The 25,838-nt window shown below is 35.8% G+C and overlaps 1 protein-coding gene across 1 annotated transcript; it reads right to left on the reverse strand.

Moving 5' to 3' along the window:
• Positions 1-10,285: 10,285 nt before the first annotated feature.
• MS3_00009425 (uncharacterized protein) lies at positions 10,286-25,602 on the reverse strand. The gene is made up of 12 exons (XM_012943062.3): positions 25,563-25,602; positions 25,318-25,522; positions 25,226-25,281; positions 25,097-25,191; positions 24,936-25,064; positions 24,832-24,900; positions 22,400-22,732; positions 20,186-20,436; positions 18,300-18,381; positions 16,351-16,431; positions 13,436-13,575; positions 10,286-12,582 (listed from the first exon to the last, which is right to left on the reverse strand). The coding sequence occupies exons 2-12, from the start codon at positions 25,437-25,439 to the stop codon at positions 12,453-12,455; spliced, it is 1,488 nt and encodes a 495-aa protein (XP_012798516.2). The 5' UTR covers positions 25,440-25,522; positions 25,563-25,602; the 3' UTR covers positions 10,286-12,452.
• Positions 25,603-25,838: the final 236 nt, after the last annotated feature.

Genomic DNA, 25,838 nt, shown 5'->3' on the forward strand with positions numbered 1-25,838 from the left:
TAATTTCCATAATGGTTTATAAAATGGTCCATTATATGGATAAAATAATAATGAATGATTATATGGTAACATATATAAATCATTGTTTCTAAGTGATAATAAAATATCGATTAAATTATTCATTGTTATATTGATTGAATTCAATTGTATCAAATCAATAAAATCAATAAATAAGAATAAGATGATCAATGATGACATAATCATTTTGGGATAATGAATAAATAATGTCAGATACGAGTAATAGGCCTAAGTAAGTAAATAAGTAAATAAGTAATATATATATATATATATATGATACTTGAAAGAAGATGGAATTCAATTTGATTGATTGATTGGGTTGATTGATTGATTGATTGATTGATTGATTTTTCAATGATCAATCGATATATTTCTTATGAAAATGCTATTTATTTATTTATTTGAATACATAAATATTGGTAGAGGAGGCATGAAATAGATAATATGCCATATAAATTATTCGATTTATATGAGGGCTGGGATACTGTGTGAGTGCCCGAATTGAAGCAGGTGATTTTTTTTAGAGGACCACACCCGAATTCTTTGATATGAAGGTCTAATCCACAAGGTTGTGGAGTAACGTAAAAACATGCAGTCTCAACAATTGATTGATACGCCATTTTTTCTATCAGGATCCTGAAGCCCATGTGTACCATTAGGTGGACTGTCCGTGGCCACCAACCCGGACATTTGCTTTTCGTCCTCTCAATTTCGTAAACACCCTCTTTTTGAGAAGGCAGTGAGTAGGACATCCCTGTCAGTGGTTATATGCATGTGGCCACTTGAGAGCATTTCGAGAAAGAGGGAGCTGACTCTCCCCACTCTCGGCCGTGCCAGGGCATTCGGGGGGGGGCATGATAATGGAAATCTTAAAAATATTACTGATTGGTTGTTTGCTTAGTCAGACATGTAGATAGTTTCATAGGTGTTAGATGAGTTATATATTCTCCTATCCTTATTATTAATTATTATTGATTGATTGTCCATTGTTGTTGGATTGTGTCGGGTTATTAGTGTAGAAATATATTTACATTCTAGTCAGGCTAATCATGTGTTCTTGATCATCTGAATTGTGTTGAAGTCCTGTAGAATAATAGACACTGGGAGGGAATCTAATGTGGATATTCGTCCAAGATAAATTAACGTTCCATTTGTGTAGACGAGATGAAACCGAGAATTATAACAACCTACAACATTTAACATGTAATTTACTTAGCCACTGTGTTTGGATATTCACTCATATATGTAACGGGGTATGAATTCTAAATTTGATTTGCAACACTGTATTATTTTTGTTATTAGTATTTTAACTGATCGGTGGCCTATGCTCCATTGGGAGTAACAGGCGTAAGTAAGTATTTTAACTGAGGATTATCTCGATATCTCAGAGTAGACATCAGCTTGGAGATGAAGTTATATTCAGCTGACGAGTCTCAAATAGGAGAGAATGCATATCCTAGATTCTATTGCTAATTAGATTCTAGCTATCTTACATGAACTTGTGTTACAATGAGTATATTAGAGCATTCTACACAGTATGTACATATGTCAACCAATTCAGTCAAATTATCAATTATAAGATAGTTCAAAGCATTGCAAATTCAATATACAGTTGAGACAGAATACTAAAGTCAAACGAAGCTGCAGTTTAAACATAAAGAGTAGTACCTGAAATCACAAAAATGAAAATACAAGATTAGTCTACAATACTTACTTATGTCTATTACCTCCAGTTAAAGAGCACAGGCTGCTCATCAGCATTCTCTGAACAACTCTGTCCTGGGCAAACCTTTACAGTTGTTTCTAGTTGTTATTTGTTCTTTTGATGCCTGCTTCCAATTCCCGACAAAATGTTCTCTTTAATCTTCCGTTTTTTATTTTCCTTTTGAGATTACATGTTGACACTTGCCTCATGCTACGCTCTGATGATTTGCTTCAGTGTAGTCAGCTTGTGCCTTGATTTTCTCTGCTCTTATTCGGCTGTTGTTGATTGCGGTCTTCTTCTTCCTTTTTTGAGTTTTTTCCAGGGTTTCGATAAAGATCCATTCCTTATGATGATGCTTCTTCCAGCCCAGAACCTCCTAGCACGCCCAAGTTAGTGCTTCTTTGATCTTTTTTCAGTTGTCCTCCATAGTAGTTTATTCTTCAAGTAAATCTTATAATGCTTGAAACTGTTATAACTTGTGCCCTGTGTCCTATCAGTGTATAACGTAGTGATACCACCAATTAGAGAAAAGCGATTTATCGACCGAACCAACGACGCATAAAACCCGTACGAGCATTCTAGATTCCTTATCAGTCCTGCTTCCTGACTAGTTCTGCCTGCCCGTTGAGTCCAGAACACCAATCTCAGCCTCCGAAATATGAATCATGTATTTCAAATATACTGGGTTTATATACAAACCAAACAGACCATATCGTACCATAAAATAGAAAACAACATTAATGCAAGATTTAACCAAATGTGGCTGTGAATGTGGGAGACTGTAATGAATAGACTGGGCATAACTCAAGAATGGTAAGTCGTATAATCATCATCAATGTGTCAAAATAAAGCTTTCAATGAGAGGAACATGAATATGAATAGTTTATTTACTTAACAATTATACAATAAAAAATATCTGTATAGTATTAATCCAGAAATAGATCCAAACAGTTACCATTCATTATTCTCATCGAGATATAACAGAATACAATGAAAATTGTAGTGTATGAAAATCACATAAAACTAATGAATAATCTGATATTTAATTTATTCCTAATCATTTGTATATCAGTAACCTGATATCTGGGATGCTTTCATACAAAATACTTCAAGTCCGTTGACCAGACACTATCGCTAACAACCTACTATGAGAGAGAACACACCAGATCCCAGCGGAGGAAGAAGTGCTGGAAGTAGATAGAACACACATTGAGGAAAGCACCCAACTGCGTCACAAGGAAAGCTTTCAATTGGAATCCTCAAGGCCATAGGAGAAGTGGAAGACCAAAGAACACAACACACCGAGAAATGGAGACATACATGAGAAGAATGAACAAAAATTGGATAGAACTAGAAAGGAAGGCCCAGGACAGAGTGGGTTGAAGAATGCTGATCAGCGGCCTATGCTTCATTAGGGATAACAGGCCTAGGTAAGTAAGTAATCATTATGGTTGATCAAGTTGCTTGAATTGTGCATTGTCCATATGAATCAATACTTTAATGTAATCAAGTATTGATTTATTCACTACGTCAAACTATGCATGAAAGATGGTTAATGGGATACTAATCAATATTCTGAATTGACTTACATAAAATTGGATTCGAACCATCGACCTATTACTAACTGCTACCTTTCTGTTACATGATTGATATTTATAAACTTGATTAGTTGTTTTAAGCAACTTAGTTTAAGTAACTCTTTATTATGTAAATCAGTTACGTTTAAGACATCGATGGGATAAAAAGATGATATTGTTGTAGGTCAGTATAAACTTCGTTCAGTATGACAGGGATGGGGCTATCAATGTGGGTGTCTTTCAGTAACTATGTATCCTTCCTTTTATCTAATAATGTGTGTATAAACCAGAATATAAATGAGGGTATTTTTGTTTGATGACGATCATTATGGACGACATAAAGAGTCGATAGATCCACATTTGTATCAGTCTTTTGTTCATACTTCGTGTCATAAAAATTACAATAGTTCCCATTTAACAATCATAAGCAATCGGATCGAAGATACATATGAGGCGATACGAATGTTAGATTCAACTTTCATAAGACTTATCTCAATTAATACAAATACATAAGTACCATTCATTTAAGTACTTCCAGAAATATATTCAATTCAGTTGCCGCCAAATACTCTGGTACGGTTGAAAGTGGGGAAAGTCAGCTCTCCCTCTCGAAATGCTCTCATATGGCCATGGGCATACAAACACTGACAGGGAAGTCCTACTCACCGCCTTCTCGTATCACGAGTGTTATTTACGAAATCCAGAGCACGAAAAGCGAATTTCTGGCGAGCTAACCGGATTGGTGAATATGGAGGATCCACCTAGGGGAGTTAGAAAACCCAGTATCCTGAGTGAACAAATGGCATATGAACCAATCGGTGGTCACCGGCTACCATGGGATTGCATCTCATTACGTTGTTCCCCTGTCATGTGGATTAAACCTTTAGGTCGAAGGCTCCGGGTGTGGTCCTCTAAGAAAACCACCTATTTCGGTTTGGGTACTCGGACAGTATCCCAGCCCTCACACAAATCGAATGACAGAGTGTGGAGTCTGTACGACTGTTTGTGTTTAAATAAATAAATAATAATTTCAGTTGAAAGGATTTAAATGTAAAATAACGGTAAAAATGTTCATGATGAAATGTATGCTACTACTTCTACTCAGTTTGATCCATTAATTCAATACAACAACTTCTGATTGGTCCTCAGATTATTTATAACCTCATTGAAATCAATAAGAAAAATTATACTTGTAGAATTGATTCAGTAGTACTTATCATTCTACATTGGATTGATGGTATATCAGTAGTTGACACGTACAGTAAAGTGTTACATATGTAACTGTTGAATGTGTAGTGAACGAGTGAACAAAGATGGTGACAACCAATGTACTTAAATACATTACAGATCCTGTTGGTAAAATATGAGGACTATACATTGAATACTTAATTTGCTCATTTCCATCATTTGTCCTTCATATTCTGTATGATTCTTCCAGTTCATAATTCCTTTTTATTTCCACTTCTATTCTCTTCAATTCGAGCTTCTCAGCCTTCTGTTGACATGGTTTCCACTTCCGAATGATGTTACATACTACTCATATCTGCCAACATAAGTAGCATACATCACAAATGCATTACAATTAGGGATTTTGTTACACAAAGTCCATCCAACATTAAGATGGTAGGGAATTTTTTTATAGATCACGATCCGAATTTTTAAAATGTTTTGTTCTCTAAGCTGGATGATTTAATCGTGAAGTTTTCACTCTCTTCCTCATTAACACGCACATCCTAATAACAAATAAGCTGTTAAGAGCTCTTTATAATCGCTCATGAAGAAAGTCCAAGAACTCATTTCTTATTGAAGTATTGGTTGACAATGCTGTCGAGATGGACAATGAAAGCTTTACTATCAAACCACCCAGCTCAGAAAGAAGAAAAACTATTCAACACTCCATATAATAGGATGTGACAGATTAATAGCAAATTAAACCAAATCCGCTGGCTTTTTAGAAGTTCACTTAAGAGAGATGAATGAACCGACTAAGTTCAAAAATCGATTTTTACTTCAGGACCCTAAGATTATTGTTGAGCCTAATACAGACTCACTTTACTCATCAAACTATTCTAGAGACTAAACCTCCATGTTTGTATGAATACTCTCACAAACTGGATTCAGTGATGATAACTTGTTTAAAAGGTATCAGTACTAACTCATACATGTATAAAGAGATTTTGAGGAAGGAAAAGTGAAATCTTTACACAAATGATTGTATCGAATCAACTGAAAGCATCTATGCTAATAAGTTAGTCCGTTAGTTCTAGATAATTGACTCGATTATCCATTATTCCGATTATTATCATCATAGTTCATAGTGTGACAAATTAATTTTAAATAATATAATCTATAAAATCAAATGACATAACCTTGGATAACTTTCATAGAAATCATCTTGTTTTAATGTATAGTCAGTTAATTAGGTTACTAGATGTTAGGTGTTCGTGCAAGAGACTTATAGGTCCTGGGTTTGAATCTCATGAGTCGGGTTTGTGGATACGCACTGTCACTGAGGAGTTCCAGAATAGGACGAGACGACCGTCCAGTGCTTCCAGGTTTTCCATGGTGGTCTAGCTTCAATTGACTCGTGAACTCAACTATAAAACCACATTCATTATTGTAGTACTTTTCTAGGTCACTTGATATGGATTGTTTATAGGGTTGATGAAGAACGGATACTACTACTATCAAGTTTTCTAATATTTAGTAACCTGAATTAATCGATAGAAAGTTCTGTCTAAACTAAGATCTTGTGGAGTTTGTAGTAGTTACTTTTTAACAAATGCAAGTCAGTTAAAAACCCCTTGGACATTTAGTATTATGGGAATCATCGTTCAGGGTTATCTACATTGCGTCATGTTATAGATTTATGTAAGTACTTAAAACTGTTGCATAACAACTAGGAACCACGGTATGTTCAATTGTCAAAAAAAGTTGATAATGAATTAGTTACTGAATGTTTACAAGTAGTATAATGGAATGAACAAAAGATAAAGGGGGGGAAGTAAACATCAGAGATGTAGCATACAATTAATGATGTTTCAATTTCCCATTTGTTTAAAACAAAAAAATCTGTGAAATAAGACTGATTCCACTCTAGACCAAAATCTCCACGGGCTTTTTTCAATAGTTTGTATAAAATTGGGGAAAGAGTATCGAGAATTCTCAATACACACAAACGGAAGTAGATCATATTAATAACTGGAAGACCAATAATCAACTAGGTAAAAATGATCGAAAAGAACACAATAATCAATGTAAGATAGAAATAGGTAGATGTAAAACTACTGCTAAATTGATTATCTGGAGGGTAAGAGAAGCAGGGATATTGCTAAGATGTTTCACTGAATACCTTCGTTGAAACAATGTCCGTTATTATTATTAGCTTTATTCAATATTATATTATTGGTACAATATAGAATTCTCAGTGAAAAAAAGTATTTCAACAAGTTTACTTTTCTTATTTCTTTATCGATCCTGACGGCAAATATTGAGTGATCCCCAGTTAGATGTTAGCAGTTCAGGAATCGACATCTGAATAATGTTCATTCCTCTCAATGCATATTGCCAACAACCACAATGTTTTCGATTGAGCTATTCATGGAGTTCGAATGATAAAACCTGTGAAAATCTTTGACATTTTGTCAAAATTTGAGTGCATTACCAGGGTGGATTATCGAAACGAATGCACCACCCACTATGTACATCACATTACTACCACATGCTCTCCAATACGCACCAGGCCAAGAAGACAATTGCTAAGCGAGAATTCGAGCACATGTTGCAACTAGGCATCATTAGGCAGTCTAGCAGCCCATGGGCTTCCCCACTACATATGGTCCCGAAGAAGGATCAAGATTGGCGCCCCTGTGGAGACTACAGTCGTTTAAACAACCTGACTATTCCGGATCGATACCCCATTCCTCACTTACACGACTTCTCATTGAACTTACATGGAAAACGGGTTTTTTCGAAGTTAGACCTAGTTCGGGCATATCATCAAATACCGATAACACCTGAGGATATGATAATGGAACGATTAATTAACTATCATCTATATTTATAGACTGTTGTAACATTCACATTACCTTCTACGTTCGGATATACTACTGAAGCCATATCGTCTCATTGGAATTATTATTTACCTATAGTTGTGGATTCTGGTACCAAAACCAACAAGACACACGCCAACCTACTGATTTAAGTAACGTCCTTAAACTTTTATTTGTGTTATTATCTTATGCGTTGTTGATTGCTACATTACCTTTGGAATGTAATAACTTTATTACTGTTTTTCGGTTAATATACTTTTTGGTCCACCTCAAGCTTTTTTGTAAATTGTACAATGAAAGGTTGTAAACTTTGTTTCACTTGTTAAATATCGTGTAAATGTTGTTTTCTATTTTATGGTACGATGTGGTTTGTTTGGTTAGTATATAAATAGAGTATGTCTGAAATACAATGATTCATAACTCAGAGGCTGTGACTTACGTTCTAGACTCAACTGGCTGGGCTAGACAGGGAAGCGGAACCAATCAGGACACTAAGTTGTTCGTACGTGTTTTACGTTGTCACTGTAATCGATCGATATAAACGCTGCTTATCAAAACCTGCAATCCCACCCGTTACAACAAAAACAAACACAAAAAAACAGATAACTTGTTGAAATATCTCGATGGAAGGAACAGTGTACCGCAGATATTCAAACAAGCCACCTTATGTACAAAATTAGTATCCATGTTGAGTCCCTATGAAACTATTTATTTTATGATTTTATCTAACATTACAGATAAAACAAATAAGATGAATATTTATCGAAAAACATTTATCATAAAGGTGACCTTGTAGTTTAATTGATTATTTCTATATACATACACGCATAGATACAAATACACATGGATACTTTAGTCAGTAACCTACATATCTGAATATGAAGTGAAAACAATCAATAAGGTTAATAATTCATTGAATTAGTTCAGAAGAATTCTATAAATTAATAATAAGATTGTATAATGAATATTAATATTGTAACTAAGACAATGAATAAAATAGTATTGATTTTCATCGATATAAGTTATTGTACTCGAATCAGAAAAGTATGCGTATTATTACTCTGCTCCCAAATGGCCTGGTACGGCCGAGAGTAGGGGAAGTCCGCTCTCCCTCTCGAAATGCTCTCGCATGACCACGTGCATACAACCACTGACAGGGAAGCCCTACTCACTGCCTTCTCGCACTACGGATGTTGCTTACGAAATTGAGAGGACGAAAAGCGAAATTTCGGCGCTTAAACCGGGTTAATGGACATGGAGAGTCCACCTAGGGGAGTTGGAAAACCCTCATTCCAAACCAATGGTACACATTAGCTCCAGGACCCCGAAGGGACAAATGGCGTATGAACCAATTGTTGTCTCCGGCTACCATAGGATTGCATCTCCTTACGTTGCTCCACTGCCTTATGGATCAGACCTTCAGGTTGAAGGCTCTATGTGTGGCCCCCTAAGAAAACCACCTACTTCGGTTTGAGCACCCGGACAGTATCCCAGCCCTCACACATATCAAATGAGACCTGTGTGGTGCATATGTATTTAGTGCCTCCTTGTACCAATATGTGTTAAGATAAATAAATAATTAAGGGACAAAAGAGTAGAATATTAAGAATAAGAATGTAATCAATATTGTTTGATTGTAGTTTAGGATACTATATAATATAGAATCTATTAGTTTGGATTTGTCGACTTCTATCAATTCGTGACCGTCTACAATCATTAACTGGTACTATTGTTTTGTACTATTCATCTTCGATCTGATATGAATAAACATTTAAAGCGTAATCAGATTAAATCATTCAACACAGAGAAGTGAAACCCCACTAGAATCAGTAGCTCGACTATACACTATGAAAATGTTCAACCAACTTATTCAATTCAGTTTCACAATTAAACTGATAAACTTTCATATTTTGTTCCTCAATTTCAATTATACGCATTCATTGTTCTATCACAACCGATTAACCAAGTAGTAGTACAACAAAATGAGTCAATAACAAGGGTTAATGTTGTTGTTTATATAAAACTGTTGCAATCTCATGATTGATAATTAAATCAAAAGGAATCAGAGTAATAACCAGTATGAGATTCAATCAAATTATCTTAAATGGTGGATGTTTAACTTAATTATGACTGATTGATTTACTTCGATCAATCGAGATTAACACTGTTCTACGTGTTACGAACATAAGACATGATATGTAAATCATACTTCTTCTTTGATAACTAATTAAATAAGCCTGTTGAATAAAGATGATTCGTTTAAAAATATTGTCATCATATAGTTGAAAATATGTAGACATTTTGTTTCTATGATCTTATTTAATTACGTCTGTTACACTTCGTGAAGGAGGATAAGCCGTCCATCAGTATACTCCATCCAACTCTGTCCTAGGCAAACCATTTCAGTTTCTATGATCTAATACAATAAAATATTCCTCATATGTATAAGTACATGTAATTACGATGCCATTTTATTCACGGATAGAAACAGAAAATCAAGTGAATATTTCAAATTTAACGTACATATTATATAGGAATCTGCTTGTCGAATAAGGTACTTAGTTTACATTCAAACATTTGTAAATATTATCAATATTTCTCATATTTTATTGATTGAGATCATGAACCGATTGATGTTAGACCACCAGTGAAAACTTGGAATCACTGGACAGCTGTCTCGTCCCACTGTGGGACTGCTCATCCATTTGCGGGGCTTGAACCCAGGGCCTCCAATGTCGCGCGCGAACGCTTAACCTCTAGACCATTGAGCCGGCATCCAACAGTGTTAATGTCTAATCTCAACCAATTCACGAAACTGTAAATTACTTTGAGGAATTATCATTCATATATCTTAACACATACTTTTGGTAGGAAATTGTTAAAAAAAAAACATCTCAACCACTGACATAGTAGAATGTCAATATAATTAGCCTAATTAATCACTGATTGTACTTAGTTCAAAAGTTATAGTATATGCATATAAGATGTTTTATTTACAATTTGAGAATATTTGAAGTGTCAGCGTGTTATAACGTGGTTTATCCACCAATCAAAATACGACCTAAACAATCTTAGCACCGTGCCAAACCAATGACGTTCGACCGGTATGGGCAGTCTAGCGTACTTATTTGGTCCTATGTCCGCCTAGCCCGTCCATTCGAGTCCAGAACACCAATACCAGCTTTCACTTGCGAATCGAATCGTTTATTTCAGACATATTGGGTTTATATATCAAGCAAACAGACCGCAACGCACCATAAAATAGGAAATAACACTTATACACAATTGAGCCAAAAAGTGGCTGTGAACATGGGAGACAGTAGTCAATAAACTGAACATAACTTAAGAACCGTAAATCGTACAATAATAAATTATAGGTCAAAATAAAGCTTATAATAAGAGGAATATAAATATACATAATCTAATTATTGAATAATTATACCATAAGAATATGTAAATAATATTAGTCAATTCGTATGTCTCAGAAGTTACTCGTGATTTAATCTTCGCTCGGATATAACAGTAACAATTTGTTCTGTTCTACTTTATGACTCTGAAACGTGGACTTTAGAAACAAAGCACTTTTGTATTTTATTAGTATTTGACTGTAGATACTATCAAAGCGTTGTTTTGTGTACTGCGATGATCGAGTGCGGAACGTTGATGTTAAACACATAGTAACACGTAAGTCAGTTGATAAGATAGGGGATTTTGATTAACGATTGGTGTTTGGGACATGTTACGTATGCCCAATAATGTCCTACTTCGACGAGCGATGTTGTTTATTGTAGTAGATTGGAATAAAACTAGGAGAGGCCAAACCAAAATATAGGATCAGTCCATGAATTCATTAGTTGTTGTACTGAGCCATGTTGGTAGGTTCAAAATAACCATTTATTTATTTATACACACAAACACTGGTACAAAGCGGCACCAAAATACAAACGCGCTATACGAAATCCGCGTGAGGGCTGGGATACTCTATCTAAGTGCCCCAACCAAAACAGGTGCATTCTTGAGGAAGCCACTCCCCGAGACTTTGACGAAGAGGTTCCCATCCACAAGGGAGTGAAGTATTCGCTTGAAACAACACCCTTGAATAGGTAGACCTTCCGTAACCACCAACACGGTTAAAGTACCCGACATTCGCTTTTCGTCCTGTCAATTTTGCAAACAAAACTCTTGATGAGAGAAGGTAATGAATAGAACATCCTTGGTAATTGTTATATACACGTGGCCATATTTGAGCGCTTCGACAGAGAGTGAACTTTTCCTACCTTCAGTCATACCAGGACATTTGGAACCTTCGACCACTTTAATTGGGGATAGAATGATTATTGTAATTAACCGTTGGAAACTTTAATCGTCATGACTCAAAATCGATCACAATAACTCAGAACCATTAACTCTTACTCTCCTACTCAAAATTTTAAGTTCCAAAAGTATTTCATAATCTTTACTCTACAAGTTCATTTTTTCCTCTCAAATCATATTGATTATACTTCATTTTTTCCACTATCTTATCTACTACCTTGACTATTTCGTTACTCTGATACATATATAAAATCATAACAATTTGAACCAATACAAACATGTGTACCTTTATTTACATAGCTACAAAAAAAGGAAAGAAATACACCACCTTCGTATATATATACACACACACACGCATATAATAGAAAATTTAATAACACATAGTATAACCATGCATGATATACAATTCAATTTTCTAAAAACAAAAATTCCCTGTATAAATAACTATAGTCTAAGGTTACATTTCAAAGTGAACAACAAAAACAGAATAGTAAAGAAAGATACATTAAGTGGACAATCCTAGCAACAAGAGATATGATAACTAATGTTGTAATAAACTTGTTTTCAAAAAACTTACATATTACACCTAATCCAGATAATACAATGATCTTCAAGTGTGTGTGTGTGTGTGGATAAGTGGGGTGGGGATGTAAGGTGGGTGTAAATCTATTCATGTACTTGTTGTTATGCTACTAAATATTCTATTGAGTGAATATAGAGAAAACAGTGTAAAGAAGACGAACAATACATCCGTTATGAGTATATTAACAAACAAAAAAAGTTTAATTAAATAAGAAAAAGTGCTGGATTCTCTAAAATCTTTTTAAATTCACTAAGCCAATAAGCTCCAACTGCTCCATCAACAACACGATGATCACAGCATAATGTAACTGATAAAATATTCGCTTCTTTAAATCTACAAAAGATAAAACAATACAAAATGAAGAGGAAGAAAAAAAGATGAAAATCTATGACAATCATCACTTATTAATCATGATATTTGTGTGACAGATATCAGCTGTACACTTCTAGTTTCCATTTCAAGATTGTCTTAAATCTGTAACTTGAGTCGTTGCTGATTATTGTTTATTGAATTCAATAGTAAATGTAAGTGAATTGTATGTGTGATTACTTTTTCTCTTGTTCTTCTCTTTTTCAACTCTTTTCAATTTTGCTACTCTTCATGGTCACCTAGTAGTACACAAAACACCTCCTTCTGAATAGACGCGAACTACCAGACATAACTTGCAGCTTCAATTGACTCATGATCTCAACTACTGAAATTACCATAATATCCACAATAGAAACTTCTGATACTAATCAGCATATGCTCACTAGTGACTGGTTTCAAGAGCTATTTCCTGAAGTTCTACTGAGAAGCAGTGACCAGTACAGTTCAACCGGGTCTGTTATGAGATAGTAACTCACTGATAACAATGGCGAATGTGTCGCTCGATTTCGTGGATTAGTTGAAATTAGACATTTACACCAGTGGTCTAGAGATTAGGCGCTCGCGTGCGAGACTGATATCTCCTGAGTTCGAATCTCGCGGGGTGGGGTCGTGGATGCTCACTGCTAAGGAGTCCCACAGTAGGATGAAAAGGCGGTCGAGTGTTTCCAGTTTTGCCATGGTGGTCTAGCTTCAATTGACTCATGATCTCAACTATCGAAATTTTCTTATTGTTCACAAAAATGTAAGTCAAATTCACGTACATACACACACACACACGTATATATATAGATACACTAAAATATTTGATCAAATTTACCCTTTAGGATTTTTATTATCTGGTAGAATTTTTGGTCTTGTACTACCTACAGTAAGAATACACGCTTGAGGTGGATTAATTATAGCACAGAAATTAGTAATTCCAAACATCCCCAAATTAGAAATTGAAAATGTTCCACCCTGAAATAATTAAAAAAACAATTGAGATATTAAATGTATTGAAAGTATTCTGAGATACTATTCATAAAATTCAATAATTAATTGAAGAGTAATTATTAACAATTAATGAAATAGTACTTATTAGCTGATAAGGCGGCCCATGCTTCTTCACGAGGAGTAACAGGCGTAAGTAAAAAAGAATGCCTGATGTCAAAGAAGAAAAGTAAGTAAGTAAGTAAAGCTGATAAGTGAATTATGGAATTCAAATGTTTAATTTAATGATTTTGTATGCCATATCTTCATTTACAGAAGAACAATAGAGGCCTGAATAACTTAGTAGTAATATCTAAGAATGTAAAACTGAATGATACGGTCCGAGTCTCACAAACAGTATTAATTCTCCTAAAGATTACAGGTACGTCTTATTGACAAGTGTTGACTAGCATGAAACCTAAGTTCAAAGTTTCTTACTGATTACTTCTAATCATCTCACACATTACATTTTTATGTACGAGAGCTTCAAATTACACTACGGCTAATTGACTAAAGCACTTAACTTTCAACTATTTTGCTGTATACTTTAAAGCTTCTATTCAATTTCATGAAAGCACTCAATACTACTGTTTAAACTATCTAGAAAGGAATACACTTTTCGGTGGCATTTAGAAAGACAGTAATAATTTGTAGCTTGGAATGTCTAATGAAATGCAACCGAAAATCCCTGACAATAATGTAGATGCATTCACTAAGTTCTCTTTTAAATATTCTATTTCTAAAACATACACTAGGTTTCATGTTGAGTATAATTAGTGAGTAGCAACGTAGGACCTTGTACGTATGTACATCGGTTCGATCCGCCATACCCTATTAGCACAGTGATGGAATTTTTAAAGCGAATCCCAGAGTAATAGAGGTAGGAACAATATCAATAGTGATAGAAAGTACTAGGTATCAAAGATATGATTCGAGAAAATATAAATTAGTAAAATAAAAACAAAAAAGTTGGTGAATTTAGGATCTCAGAATTTGTGGGAAGACAGATAATTGATGCACCTGCGTCACTGCAGACACTTTTTAGCCGTGTCATCCGAAGTCTTTAACAATCGGTTGTAACAACCACGCGTACCCCAACTAGCTGGCGGTAACCTACACTTATTAAAATGGCTTAGTCCAATTGTCAATGACTTCGTAGACTGATGCCATGTTTTGGTTTAGTTGTTCCTACCTTTTTTCACAACACCAGATAACATCACCTGTCGAATTAGGAGGTAGTTAGGCATACGTAACGCATGTGTCAACCACTTCATCAATCGTTTAATTATCCTTATCTAGTACCTTATTCCCAACACAGACATCGCTTACTCGATGGTCCCAAAATATACGAGTAAGGTTTCGAAGATATCTATGATCAAATACTAGTAACCTACAAATATCTTCCATTCTTAATGGCCATTTTTCACACCCATAAAATGGAACAGAGCGAACTTCTTTTGGTTGAGAGACGGATATCTCCCATAACCCACAAGAGCTGGCCAAAAGCCAATCGAGACTTCTGAATTCATTCCGAGATATCGTCAGACATCAGACAATCAGAAGTGATTAGGCTCTCAAGATAAGTGAAGCGATCGATGCGTTTAGAATCTTGACTCCCTATCATAAATCCAGCCAATGACGCAAGCCAGTCCTGGAGAAAACCGCATCCTAAACATCATTGCATTGTTTCCTAAGGTGGTTAGAAGATTGCATTTCAAACAAAAATATATCATCTGCGTGTTCTAAGTTAACAAGTTAATCCCTTAATAAAAGATCAACTCCTGAGAAGTCAGACGATGAATGTTACTTCTAAAATCATATCTATGACAAAGTTGAATAAAAGTGGGGAAAGCAAACAACCATGACGAATATAATTTGAAGTAATCAACTCTGATGACAGTTCGCCATAAGCCCTGAATTGACCCGAGGTGTTCGAGTAGAGAGCCTGTACAAGATTAAAGTACTTTTTTGATATGCCTTTAAATGACGGACACTAATATAGAACCTCACAATCAACCGAGTCGAACTCTGTCTTAAGATCAAGGAATACAGCTATAGTCGGACATTGAAAAGTATGTTGATTTTCCAGAACCTACGGTATGACTAACTGGAATTTATTATTATTTATTTATATTAACACATAGATATTGGTACAAGGAGGCACCAAATACATATGGGCCACACAAATATCATTCGATATGTATGAAGGCTGTGATACTGCCCGGGTGCTCAAACCGAAACAGGTGGTTTTCTTAGGGGGCCACACCCCGAGCCTTCGACCTGAAGGTCTGATCCACAAGGCAGTGGAGCATCATAAGGAGATGCGGTTCCATGGGAGCCGGAGACAACAATTGGTTCATACGCCATTTGTTCCCGCAGAATACTGGAGCCCATGTGCACCAATGGTTTAGAATCCGGTTAAAGTGCCGGACATTCGCTTTTCTTCCTCTCAATTTCGTAAACAACACCCGTGGTGCGAGTAGGCAGTGAGTAGGACTTCCCTGGCAGAGGCTATATACATGTGGCTATGTGAGAGCATTCGGAGGGGGAGAGCGGACTCTCCCCACTCTCGACCGTACCAGGGCACTTGGCGGCCAACACTATCATTCTTTAACGCCCTAATGAATATATTCTTGTATTATTCTATGGTTAATTTAATTCGTTACATAATACAAAGGAATAATAACTAATCTTCATATAATTGAAATAAAATCTACATTGTAATACAAAAGTATATAAAATTAAAAAGAAAAGTTAACTCACCTGATATTCTTGAGGTTTTAATTTATTCTGTTTAGCTTTAGTAACTAACATTCGCATTTCTTTATTGATTTGTATTAAACCCTATAAATTGAATAAAAGAAATAACCATTTAAAGATACAGTGAAAATGAATATTGAACAAACAAATTGAAAACAATTTTTTTATGCGGATGAAAATCTCAGGAGGGGGGGTTACTTTACCATAATCATCGTTTTTATAGTGCAGTTTGCATTCAATTATCATGTCAGTAATATTATGGTGTAGTTGTTACAAGCAGGCACCAAATAGATATGCACCACACTTCGTCATTCGATTTATGTCACGGTTGGGATACTGCCCGGGTGCTCACATCGAAGCAGGTGGTTTTCTTAGAATAGTACCACACCAAGAGCCTTTGATCTAAATGTCTAATCCGCAAGGTAGTGGAGCAACGTCAGGAGATGGAGTCCCATGGTAGTCAGTGACCAAAAATAGGTTGATACACCATTTGTTCTCTCTAAATCTTTGAGTCCATGTGCATCATTGGTTTAGAATCAAGGTTTTCCGACTCCCCTAGGTGGACCTTCCGTACCCACCAACTCGGTTAAAGCGCCGGACATTCACTTTTTGTCCTCTCAACTTCGTAAACAATACCCCTGTTACGATAAGGTAGTGAGATGAAGATCATTTTACTTCACAAATTAACGAGGTAACCTCATAACACTTATGTTGATGAATTAAGTTATGGCTTTATGTAATCCGTCGGTATGAGTTGATTTCATGTTAGGAATTAGTTGATAAGACACGAACCACCTTGTAAACTGAATGATAACTGTATTTGCACAACACCATCTCGACATAATGTCTGTAGGAATTGCGTAACTTAGCCATTCAAGATGCTAGAAATATTGATCAACATTAAATACAATGTTTGTGTCGGTTAGACTGTATACCAATTCTATTTTAGAACCAAATTACTCATTGGGACTCAATGGGAAAATTTAAGAGGTGATCAGTTTATAAAATGAAAAACAGCGACACAAGGTTAGAATCTGTTAGTCGATCACGACTACCTTGGTGGGTATAGGAGCCCTAAATGTTATCCAACTCAGTAGGTTAAGACATTATCAGATGTGCACAAAAAAGAAACTAGTGGTAACTTGGAATCCTGAAGGGAAACAGAACAGAGGAATGCCAAAGAACACACTGCGTCGAGAATTGAAAAAAAGACATCAAAAGGATGAGTAGCAACTGTGAACAACTAAAAAAGATTGACCAGGACAAAGTTCGATAAAGAATGCTGGTGGGCAGCCCATGCTTCTCTACGAGGGGTAACACGTGTAAGTGAAATGAAAATATCTCACTATTACGAGTATGTAAAATACTGTTAGAAAATAAACGACTAGAGCAAAGAAATAATGGGGCGGAAACCTGGAAAATTACGAAAGCCATCATCCAGAAGATACAAGTGTTTATTAACAGTTGTCTACGCAAAATACTTCGGGTCCGTTGGCGAGATACTATCAGCAACAACCTATTATGGGAGAGAACAAACCAGGTTCCAGTGGAGGAAGAAATCAGGAAGAAGCGCTGGAAGTGGATAGGACACACATTGAGGAAAGCCCTCAATTGGAATCCTCAAGGCCATAGGAGAAGAGGAAGACCAAAGAACACAATACACCGAGAAACGGAGACAGACATGAGAAGAATGAACAACAATTGGATAGAAGTTGAAAGGAAGACCCAGGACAGAGCGGGTTGGAGAATACTGGTCAGCGGCCTATGCTCCATTATGAGTAACAGGCGTAAGTAAGTAAGTAAGAGCAAAGAAATATTTCTTTTCAGTTCAATTGAGAAATAAACTCTCCTTACATTCAGAATTCATCTATTTACTTTTTTAACGTCTGAAAATGAAAAGTTTTGCTTTACCCGAAAAAAAATATTAAGTTAAACAACTAAATTTTTGTTACCTTTGTATCTGCAGAAAATATTATTGGTGTGATTAATCCAGAAGGAATAGCCACAGCTACACTTACATCGACAGTATGATATCTACATACACAAAGTAAAGGAAAGAATTAGAAAGGCAAAATAAGTGAAAATTACTATGGAAGTTTCAATTTTTTACGAATTTGTTACTGTCAATGGTCATGTACATGTGTAACGTATGCCTAACCACTTGACTACTTTGATGAGTGAAGCTTGCTAGTGCTGAGGTAGGTTGAAAGAAATCTAAAGGAGGATATACCAAAGCGTGGCATCAAGCTATGGCATCACTGACTGTTGGTTATGTTTGTAGATACAGACTAACTGTAACTGAAGTTTGCATGATAACTGTGATCAGTGGTTGGAAACTATGGGTGACGGGTTAGAGTCGTTAGCAATGGATGCAGTAAAATTCATTCTAAATCTTCCTCTTGATCTTAAATTTCAGTATCATTTGATCAATACTTTCCAGTCCTGTCTTGTCAAGTTATATTCTTAGTGATTAATCTTTTTTTTCATGATTATTACTACATTATTTCGGTCACTTTTGTTATTTTTATCTCGTCGTGCTAATCAGGTATAGAGACTTGGGCTAAGTACAATTGTCCCATGCTCTATATTGATGATATCTGTCCGTTTATGTACATTCATATACATTTGTCTTAGCTACCTATCCTATAAAACACAGGCTAACAAGTATTGTAGAGTTAATGACATGTTTGCATAGATTGTAGTTACAACATACGATACTTCCTGGTAGAATTTTTTAAAGTTTAAATCCAACACTGACCAGTTGATCTACGACAGTTCTAAAGCAGTGACTACCGAATACATGCAAATTCATGTAAGCGAATCTAAACGTCCATATTTTATAGGTGTATAATATGGCACGACTCACTGTTGTAATGTACGCTTCCTCCAAATGAGTTTTACGTGCTAGTATTAAGATTTTGTATACTGGGTATTATAACGACGTGAGTAATACATGAAATCGATTTCTCTTAACGATCGTCTACAGAGTTGAAACTTTGAGAACTACAACCATCATCAAAAAGTACAAGTATTTATAAACAGTTGTTTACACAAGATGCTCAAGATTCGTTGCAGATGCTGGTTGTCCGAGGGAAAATCTTACTGTCGTCATACTCCTCTACAGTTAGCAGTAATTCGTCCTCCGGCCCTAAGTTGCTGGTTTTAGTCTTACCGTTCTCCAACTGATCTGCAAGGCATGGCAGGACCTAAAGGAAAAAAGTGTTTCAACTAACATAGCTCGGTTGAATTATCACAACAGGTAAACCTGACCCCACGCCAAGGCAGCAGCTACGATCGGGAATCTGACTATAACTAAATAATGTAAGAATTACTGTATTTCAATGTCATTTCGCTTTACTGTGAGGGTCAAATAAACCCTCATACATCGTCTACATGTTCTTATTTCGGTCATCCGACCGGTGAGTTCAAGTAGCCAATACCAGGACGTTAGTTAAGCACTCCGCAGCAATAACAAATAGAGCCAACTTTCGAAGGTGTTTTGTCTTCTAAACTAAATTATCCCGTTGTTTATTTTTTGATAACATCATTAGTACAAACCTTAATAAGAAGTGAGTTAGTCGTTAAGACTTTTCTATAAATGGTTGATCATTGTCCGTAGGTGAATGTATATTTATTTTGATTCCCTCCATCTATGATCTGATCTCTGATCGTCGAAATTCTTATTCTGGGATACACATATACTCTATTGTTCCATTGGAGCTGAATATCCCTACCCACATAAAATAACTCAACTATTAGTATTAAGTACTACAAATATATTAAGCTGAATCCAATTTAAACAAACATTCAAATTATCAAACAATATCAAACAACTTACTGTCGAATAAAATCACCATGCCAAGATGAATTACATTCAGGTACTTTTAAACATGTCAATGATGCTGCTTTTATAAGAATATCATTTAAACTTATTTTTGGCACAGGTTCATCAGATTTTGAGTCGTTTAAATTAGATAAACTTGAATTAATTTTAGAGCGTATTTCTAAAATTTCATCTACTTGAATATCCATTGTTAAATAATAATGTGGAATAGTTCGTTTTGATTCAGTTAATCGTTTAGCAATTACCTTAGATACAAAGAAGAAATTCATAGAGAATTAGTGACAGTGTTGATTACTGAAAAATCAATGAACTTTGACATGAGTTGGACAAAATATTATGTGGTTAATATACAATTTACCGAACAAATTTCATATAATACCATCTCGTTCAATCATTGTATATTGTCGAAAGTCACAGTGACATGAAAGTGTGAACAGTCATCTTTCAGAAAAATGGATATGTACACTTTATCAAACAAAATCGCAATTGAGCAAAACTGACAAGAGAATTTAATATACTGATTATATTAATCCACATAAAAAGTTGTTACATATCAGCTGGGGTTGATTGAAATGGATAAAAACCACAATTTAACAAAATCCCTCCAACCTACCTATATCATTACAAATGGGATACGACGACAGAGAAAGATGAGCTAAATAAAATGGAACGTCTGGATTGCTACATCTAACAAAGCGGCTAAAGCTGTTTTAGCCAACATCTATTATTACACATTTTCTCTCATTCATATAGATACGATTTCGAGATCAGTGCTTATCTGACTGTTGATATTATTTCAAAGACAAACCAAAGATTAATGAGATTGTAATCTTTTCAGTCTGGTCAAAGATGTTTCGAATAGATCTTCACACGCCAATATACTACATTTATTTGACTTAATGTATAGCTTTTAGAGAAAGCATCACGAAATTAAGTCAGACTTTAGAAGACTGATAAAACTCTCTTGGTCATATGAGGCTTTGAAAAGTAAATCCAAAGATAGGTAGAGATAGAATAGGAACTAGAACAAATATGCCCCCCAATGCCCTGGTATGGCCGGGAGTGGAGTGGACCCACCCTCCCTCTCGAAATGCTCTCACATGGCCACGCGTATACAGCCTCTGCCAGGGAAGTCCTACTCAATGCCTTCTTACACCACGGGTGTTGTTTACGAAAATGAGAGGACGAAAACCGAATGTCCGGCGCTTTAACCAGATTCCAAACCAATGGTGCACATGGGCTCCAGTATCGTAAAGGAACAAATGGCGTATGAACCAATCGTTGGTCACCGACTACCATGGGATTGCATCTCCTCACGATGCTCCACTGCCTTGTGGGTCAGACCTTTAGGTCAAAGGCTCGGGGTGTGGCCCCGAAAAGTTCAATAGACAAGTATTCCCCCCATTAACACAGCATTCAAGAAGAAAAAACAGCTGAGAACGAATGATGAAAAGATAAATAGTAGGTGGATTTAAACCAGATACAATAAATTCCTTAATCATACGGTCTTTATTCCATCTGACAACTCAGATCAAAAGTTCAATGACACTGTGAACTGAAATCAAGTCATGGTCGAGCTCCTCTTAGTTTTCTGGGATAAAAGTACGCGTTACTGCACTACAACTTCTCTAATAAGAAAGATGATCATCAACTTCCTTTCAAACTAATTTTGTTTAAGCTGTATTTCTAGAAATGAATTTCGTGTTCGAATCTACAGATATTCATCAGAATTCATCGCCGTGTGTCGATATGGTGTAGCAACTGGGGCTGATGCACATATGTATCAGGTTATGTATTGTTTACGATTGACTGAAATCGAACGAACTAAGAGCGAAAGCCTAATACGGTTAGACACGAAAGCGGTGAAACTAATTTTTAGAGAATCTCAATGAATAAACTCGGGTATGTCTACTCTGCATTTATCGTTTGCATTGTGAGGTGAGATTGAATCCCAATATTTTCAACGTCATCGCTAGTAAAAGAATAAAACATATTCAAACTAATTTATTTCAGATCTATAACAAATAAACACTGGTCGTTTTACTAGATCCAAAGTACGCTAAAACAAAACCCCTCTCTTGGAAAATTAGTTGTGGACCTAGTCCAAGTAGTCGAGTAGGAATACACCCTATGTCTTAACACAATCGTACTAAACATATCATGAAACTAAAATACAAATCCACTCAATGAATTTGTAAACACACTTACTGATCGCATGTTGCTAACATTAATATCCTCGAATTTTCCATAATTTAACATTGGACCACCAGTCATTGTGCTAGCTTTTTGATCAATAGATTCAAGATTTAAGTCAGTCGAACGAATCATGCCGTACATGCCAGTGCCAACTACATTTGACAAATCAAGTCCCTTTTCAGCAGCCAAACGACGAGCGAACGGTGAAACAACAGCCCTTTCGCCGGTTGCTGGTGCTTTGGGAGTAGGAGTAATAGGTTTAGGTGTAGCTGGTGAGGGCTGAGGAGCAGCAGCAGGAGGGACCTGAGGTTTGGGTACTTCAGTTTTCGGAGTAGAAACTTGTTCCTGAACAGAATTTAAAAATAAACTCACTTGTAATTTAAAGATGATATATGAAGCATATATGTGCTTTATACGAAATATTACGAAGGCATGGGATCTACAAAAACCATATGATACATTATAAGTACAGATGGATAGCGGCTAGCAGTGAAATCCAAGGCGCACGTCTCGTCCTATTTGGGACTCGTCAGCTAGATGTGCTCTCATCCCAGAGTTGACGTTCGCTCGAGTATTCGAACTGAATACCGTTCGCTTCAAACGCCATCGCGTTATCCACTTAGCTACTGAGTCCTGATAGCCACTTGCTTGTGCAATGGGGTGAAGTTTAAATTCACTTGGTATTGTTTACTTGAATCTTCCCATTGATGTTTAGGACTGCAATTGATCAATCCCTTATTCGCATATGTACACACTATTCGGATTGTCCCAATATTGGCTTAATTCACATGCATTATAAGTAAGGATAGATGGGAGTTAACTATATTAATATTAAGATTGTAGTGAACGAGAACACAAGTGGAGACAACTGAATGTATTTGCATACAAAATCACAGAATCACTTAGTAAAATCTGAGAATCATACAGTGAATAATTCATTTGAAAAAAATGTCAATCCATCGTTTCAGACATGATTGTTCCTTCATTTCCACACCAATCAGTCTCTGTCCTCATTCTTTCTTCCGATCTTCTTAACCTTCTGCCTCGACGCATTTCACTTTCGATTGATGATACATACCACATATCTGTCGACATCAGTAGCAAACACCACATTAATATAACATTGAGAGTGTAACTTGAAACGGATCAATTTTTTCTAGTATTAAACATTCCTTGTGTTTAATTAAAAAATGATCTGTCAAACGATTGAACTTAAGATTATACGTGGAGGCAATCAAAACAAATATGCAAGCAACGATCATTCACCTACGGATAATGATATATTTTTTATAGACACGAGTGTTCACTTATTTAGTTAGACATATGGACAGTTATTTACAGAGGTTCACTAACTTTATTCCAGATTGTAGCTAATGAATGAAATAGTTGAGATTTACTACCCAAAGAACAGAGGTTTGAATAAATGTCAAATAATCAAATAACAAACGCTGTACGTTCCATATCATTATGGACAGCGTAGTCTACTGCTAAGAGCTCAATCGGGCAATAAGAATGTGTGACTGAATTCGCAGGATGAAGTTCAATATTTTTAAGTGAGGTAATCGTACCTTCTATTGCATCTTGATGTTTCGCAAAATTTTACTGGGACTATTTATCATGCCACCGATTGATGTGAAAATATATTCTAAGAACTTGCACAGAGGTTTTGGTTGAAAAAACTCGACAGGAGCTAGCTTGGCTAGTTAATATCAAACGTAGTTTGAATAAAAAGTACAGGTTTATTTACTCGAGTTTGAGTGGATAGTAATGATACCAATCAGCTGTCCAAACGCAGATAGACGGGAGTTTAAATCTGCAAAATAGGGGTGGAAAGCCGAGTACTTTGACAAGAGTTACCACCTTACTAGTGTGATTTGAGTACAAATCCATAATTGAACAACAAAAATCATGATCATTAATAAGCAATGCTGAAAATCGGACGGTTTAACTATAGACTATGGAGAAAAAACCTGACCCTACTAAGTACAAAACATTTGCAACAAACGTTCGTCCACAGTGATATCAGAGGCATAAAACTCACTTAAAAAAATCCAGCTGTTTCTTAAATTGTAGGTTTATAGTTTATTTTACAATATCCATCTTATTTTCTGATTAACATGAAAAAGTCTTTCGAATGTGGTTAATACGGCTGAAGACCATTAGAACTACAATAATTACGTCTGAAACTAACAGATTAACTTCCTACACATTGAACTACATTTAAATTCAAAATTCATTTCACCAGTACATGTCAGGACTGTAAACGAATGAACCAAATTATAAAGAAATTGAGGACGCCTTAGTGTTACAACATACCATGGATAACTTCAGAAGTATATTTTTATCCCCGAGGTAGATATTTTAATACTACAATACGAACTTAGTATATAGATGTTTAAGGAAATATTTTAACGGTATTGAAATACACATGAATGACAACTTACTGTTGGTCCAGTTACATAATCCTTGAAAGCCGAAACGGCACTCTCGTCTTGAACTATGATACATAGAGCCTAGAATATTAAAATAACATAAAGAGAAAATATACTGTTCCGACAGGTATATCTTTGCTTCCAGCAGGGGCCAAGATTTTCGCAAGATATCCGGACTCATTAGCGTCAAATGACATAGTTGCTTTGTCTGTTTCGATTTCAGCAAGTAGGTCACCTTCCGAAACCTAGAAGATTAACAAAAGAGGAGCGAACATACTTCATCGCCTTCGTTCTTTGCCCAGCTTACAACCGTACCTGTCTCCATAGTAGGAGATAAGTTGGGAAGCTTAATTACGAGATGAGGAGGATAAGCTGAACTGTAAAATTATTCAGCTGACAAACTTACACATAAAACGTTTGAAAGACAACAAAGGCAAATCATGATTCGTTAGGATGATCGACCTTTTAAGATTACTTACATTATTTCAGGGCACTTACCTGTAAATGACAGACCTCTGTGTAGCAACTGGCAAAATTTGTCTTTCTCCACTCGAAAAGCAAGCACTCGGTTTGTAGACAGTGCGCAACCTCAGAAGAAGTCTACAGGACCGATGAAACATTTCCGAGCAACGGAAAGTTGAAATACCAGCTTTCGTCAAAGACACTAAACATATTCCTTATTTCATACACTAAAACACAATGTCTATTATCGTCGTAAGTGGCCTATTGGTGGGTAATATTACCTTAGCAATGTTTTGTTCAAGAATAGTCGATACATTCCAGACTTTCAACCCCATTTAAAGTCTTGGAGAATAAAGAGCGTTTTAAAAAAGTCGTGGATTTCGCACTTAGGAATTAACTTTGCTTTTGTTTATTTGTCTCATTAAAGCATACTTGGTCGACTCTAACTTGAAATATTTTGGTTAAGGTTTGGAATTTTCGTTAGATCCGTACCTACCCAAAACGACTGTTTCCGTACATTAAACTAAGAACAAAACGTGGTGATGATATTCCTGAAT

Source organism: Schistosoma haematobium, chromosome 7, assembly GCF_000699445.3.
Source record: "Schistosoma haematobium chromosome 7, whole genome shotgun sequence".
Lineage (NCBI taxonomy): Eukaryota > Metazoa > Platyhelminthes > Trematoda > Strigeidida > Schistosomatidae > Schistosoma > Schistosoma haematobium.

Coding starts and splice junctions, on each gene's coding strand:
- MS3_00009425 (XM_012943062.3), bottom strand. CDS start 25,439: ATGTTTCATCGGTCCTGTAGACTTCTTCTGAGGTTGCGCACTGTCTAC. Junction 24,901..24,935: donor AAGATATACCTGTCGGAACA/GTATATTTTCTC, acceptor TTAATATTCTAG/GCTCTATGTATCATAGTTCA. Junction 18,382..20,185: donor CATGGTGATTTTATTCGACA/GTAAGTTGTTTG, acceptor TTGTGTATGTAG/ATATCATACTGTCGATGTAA.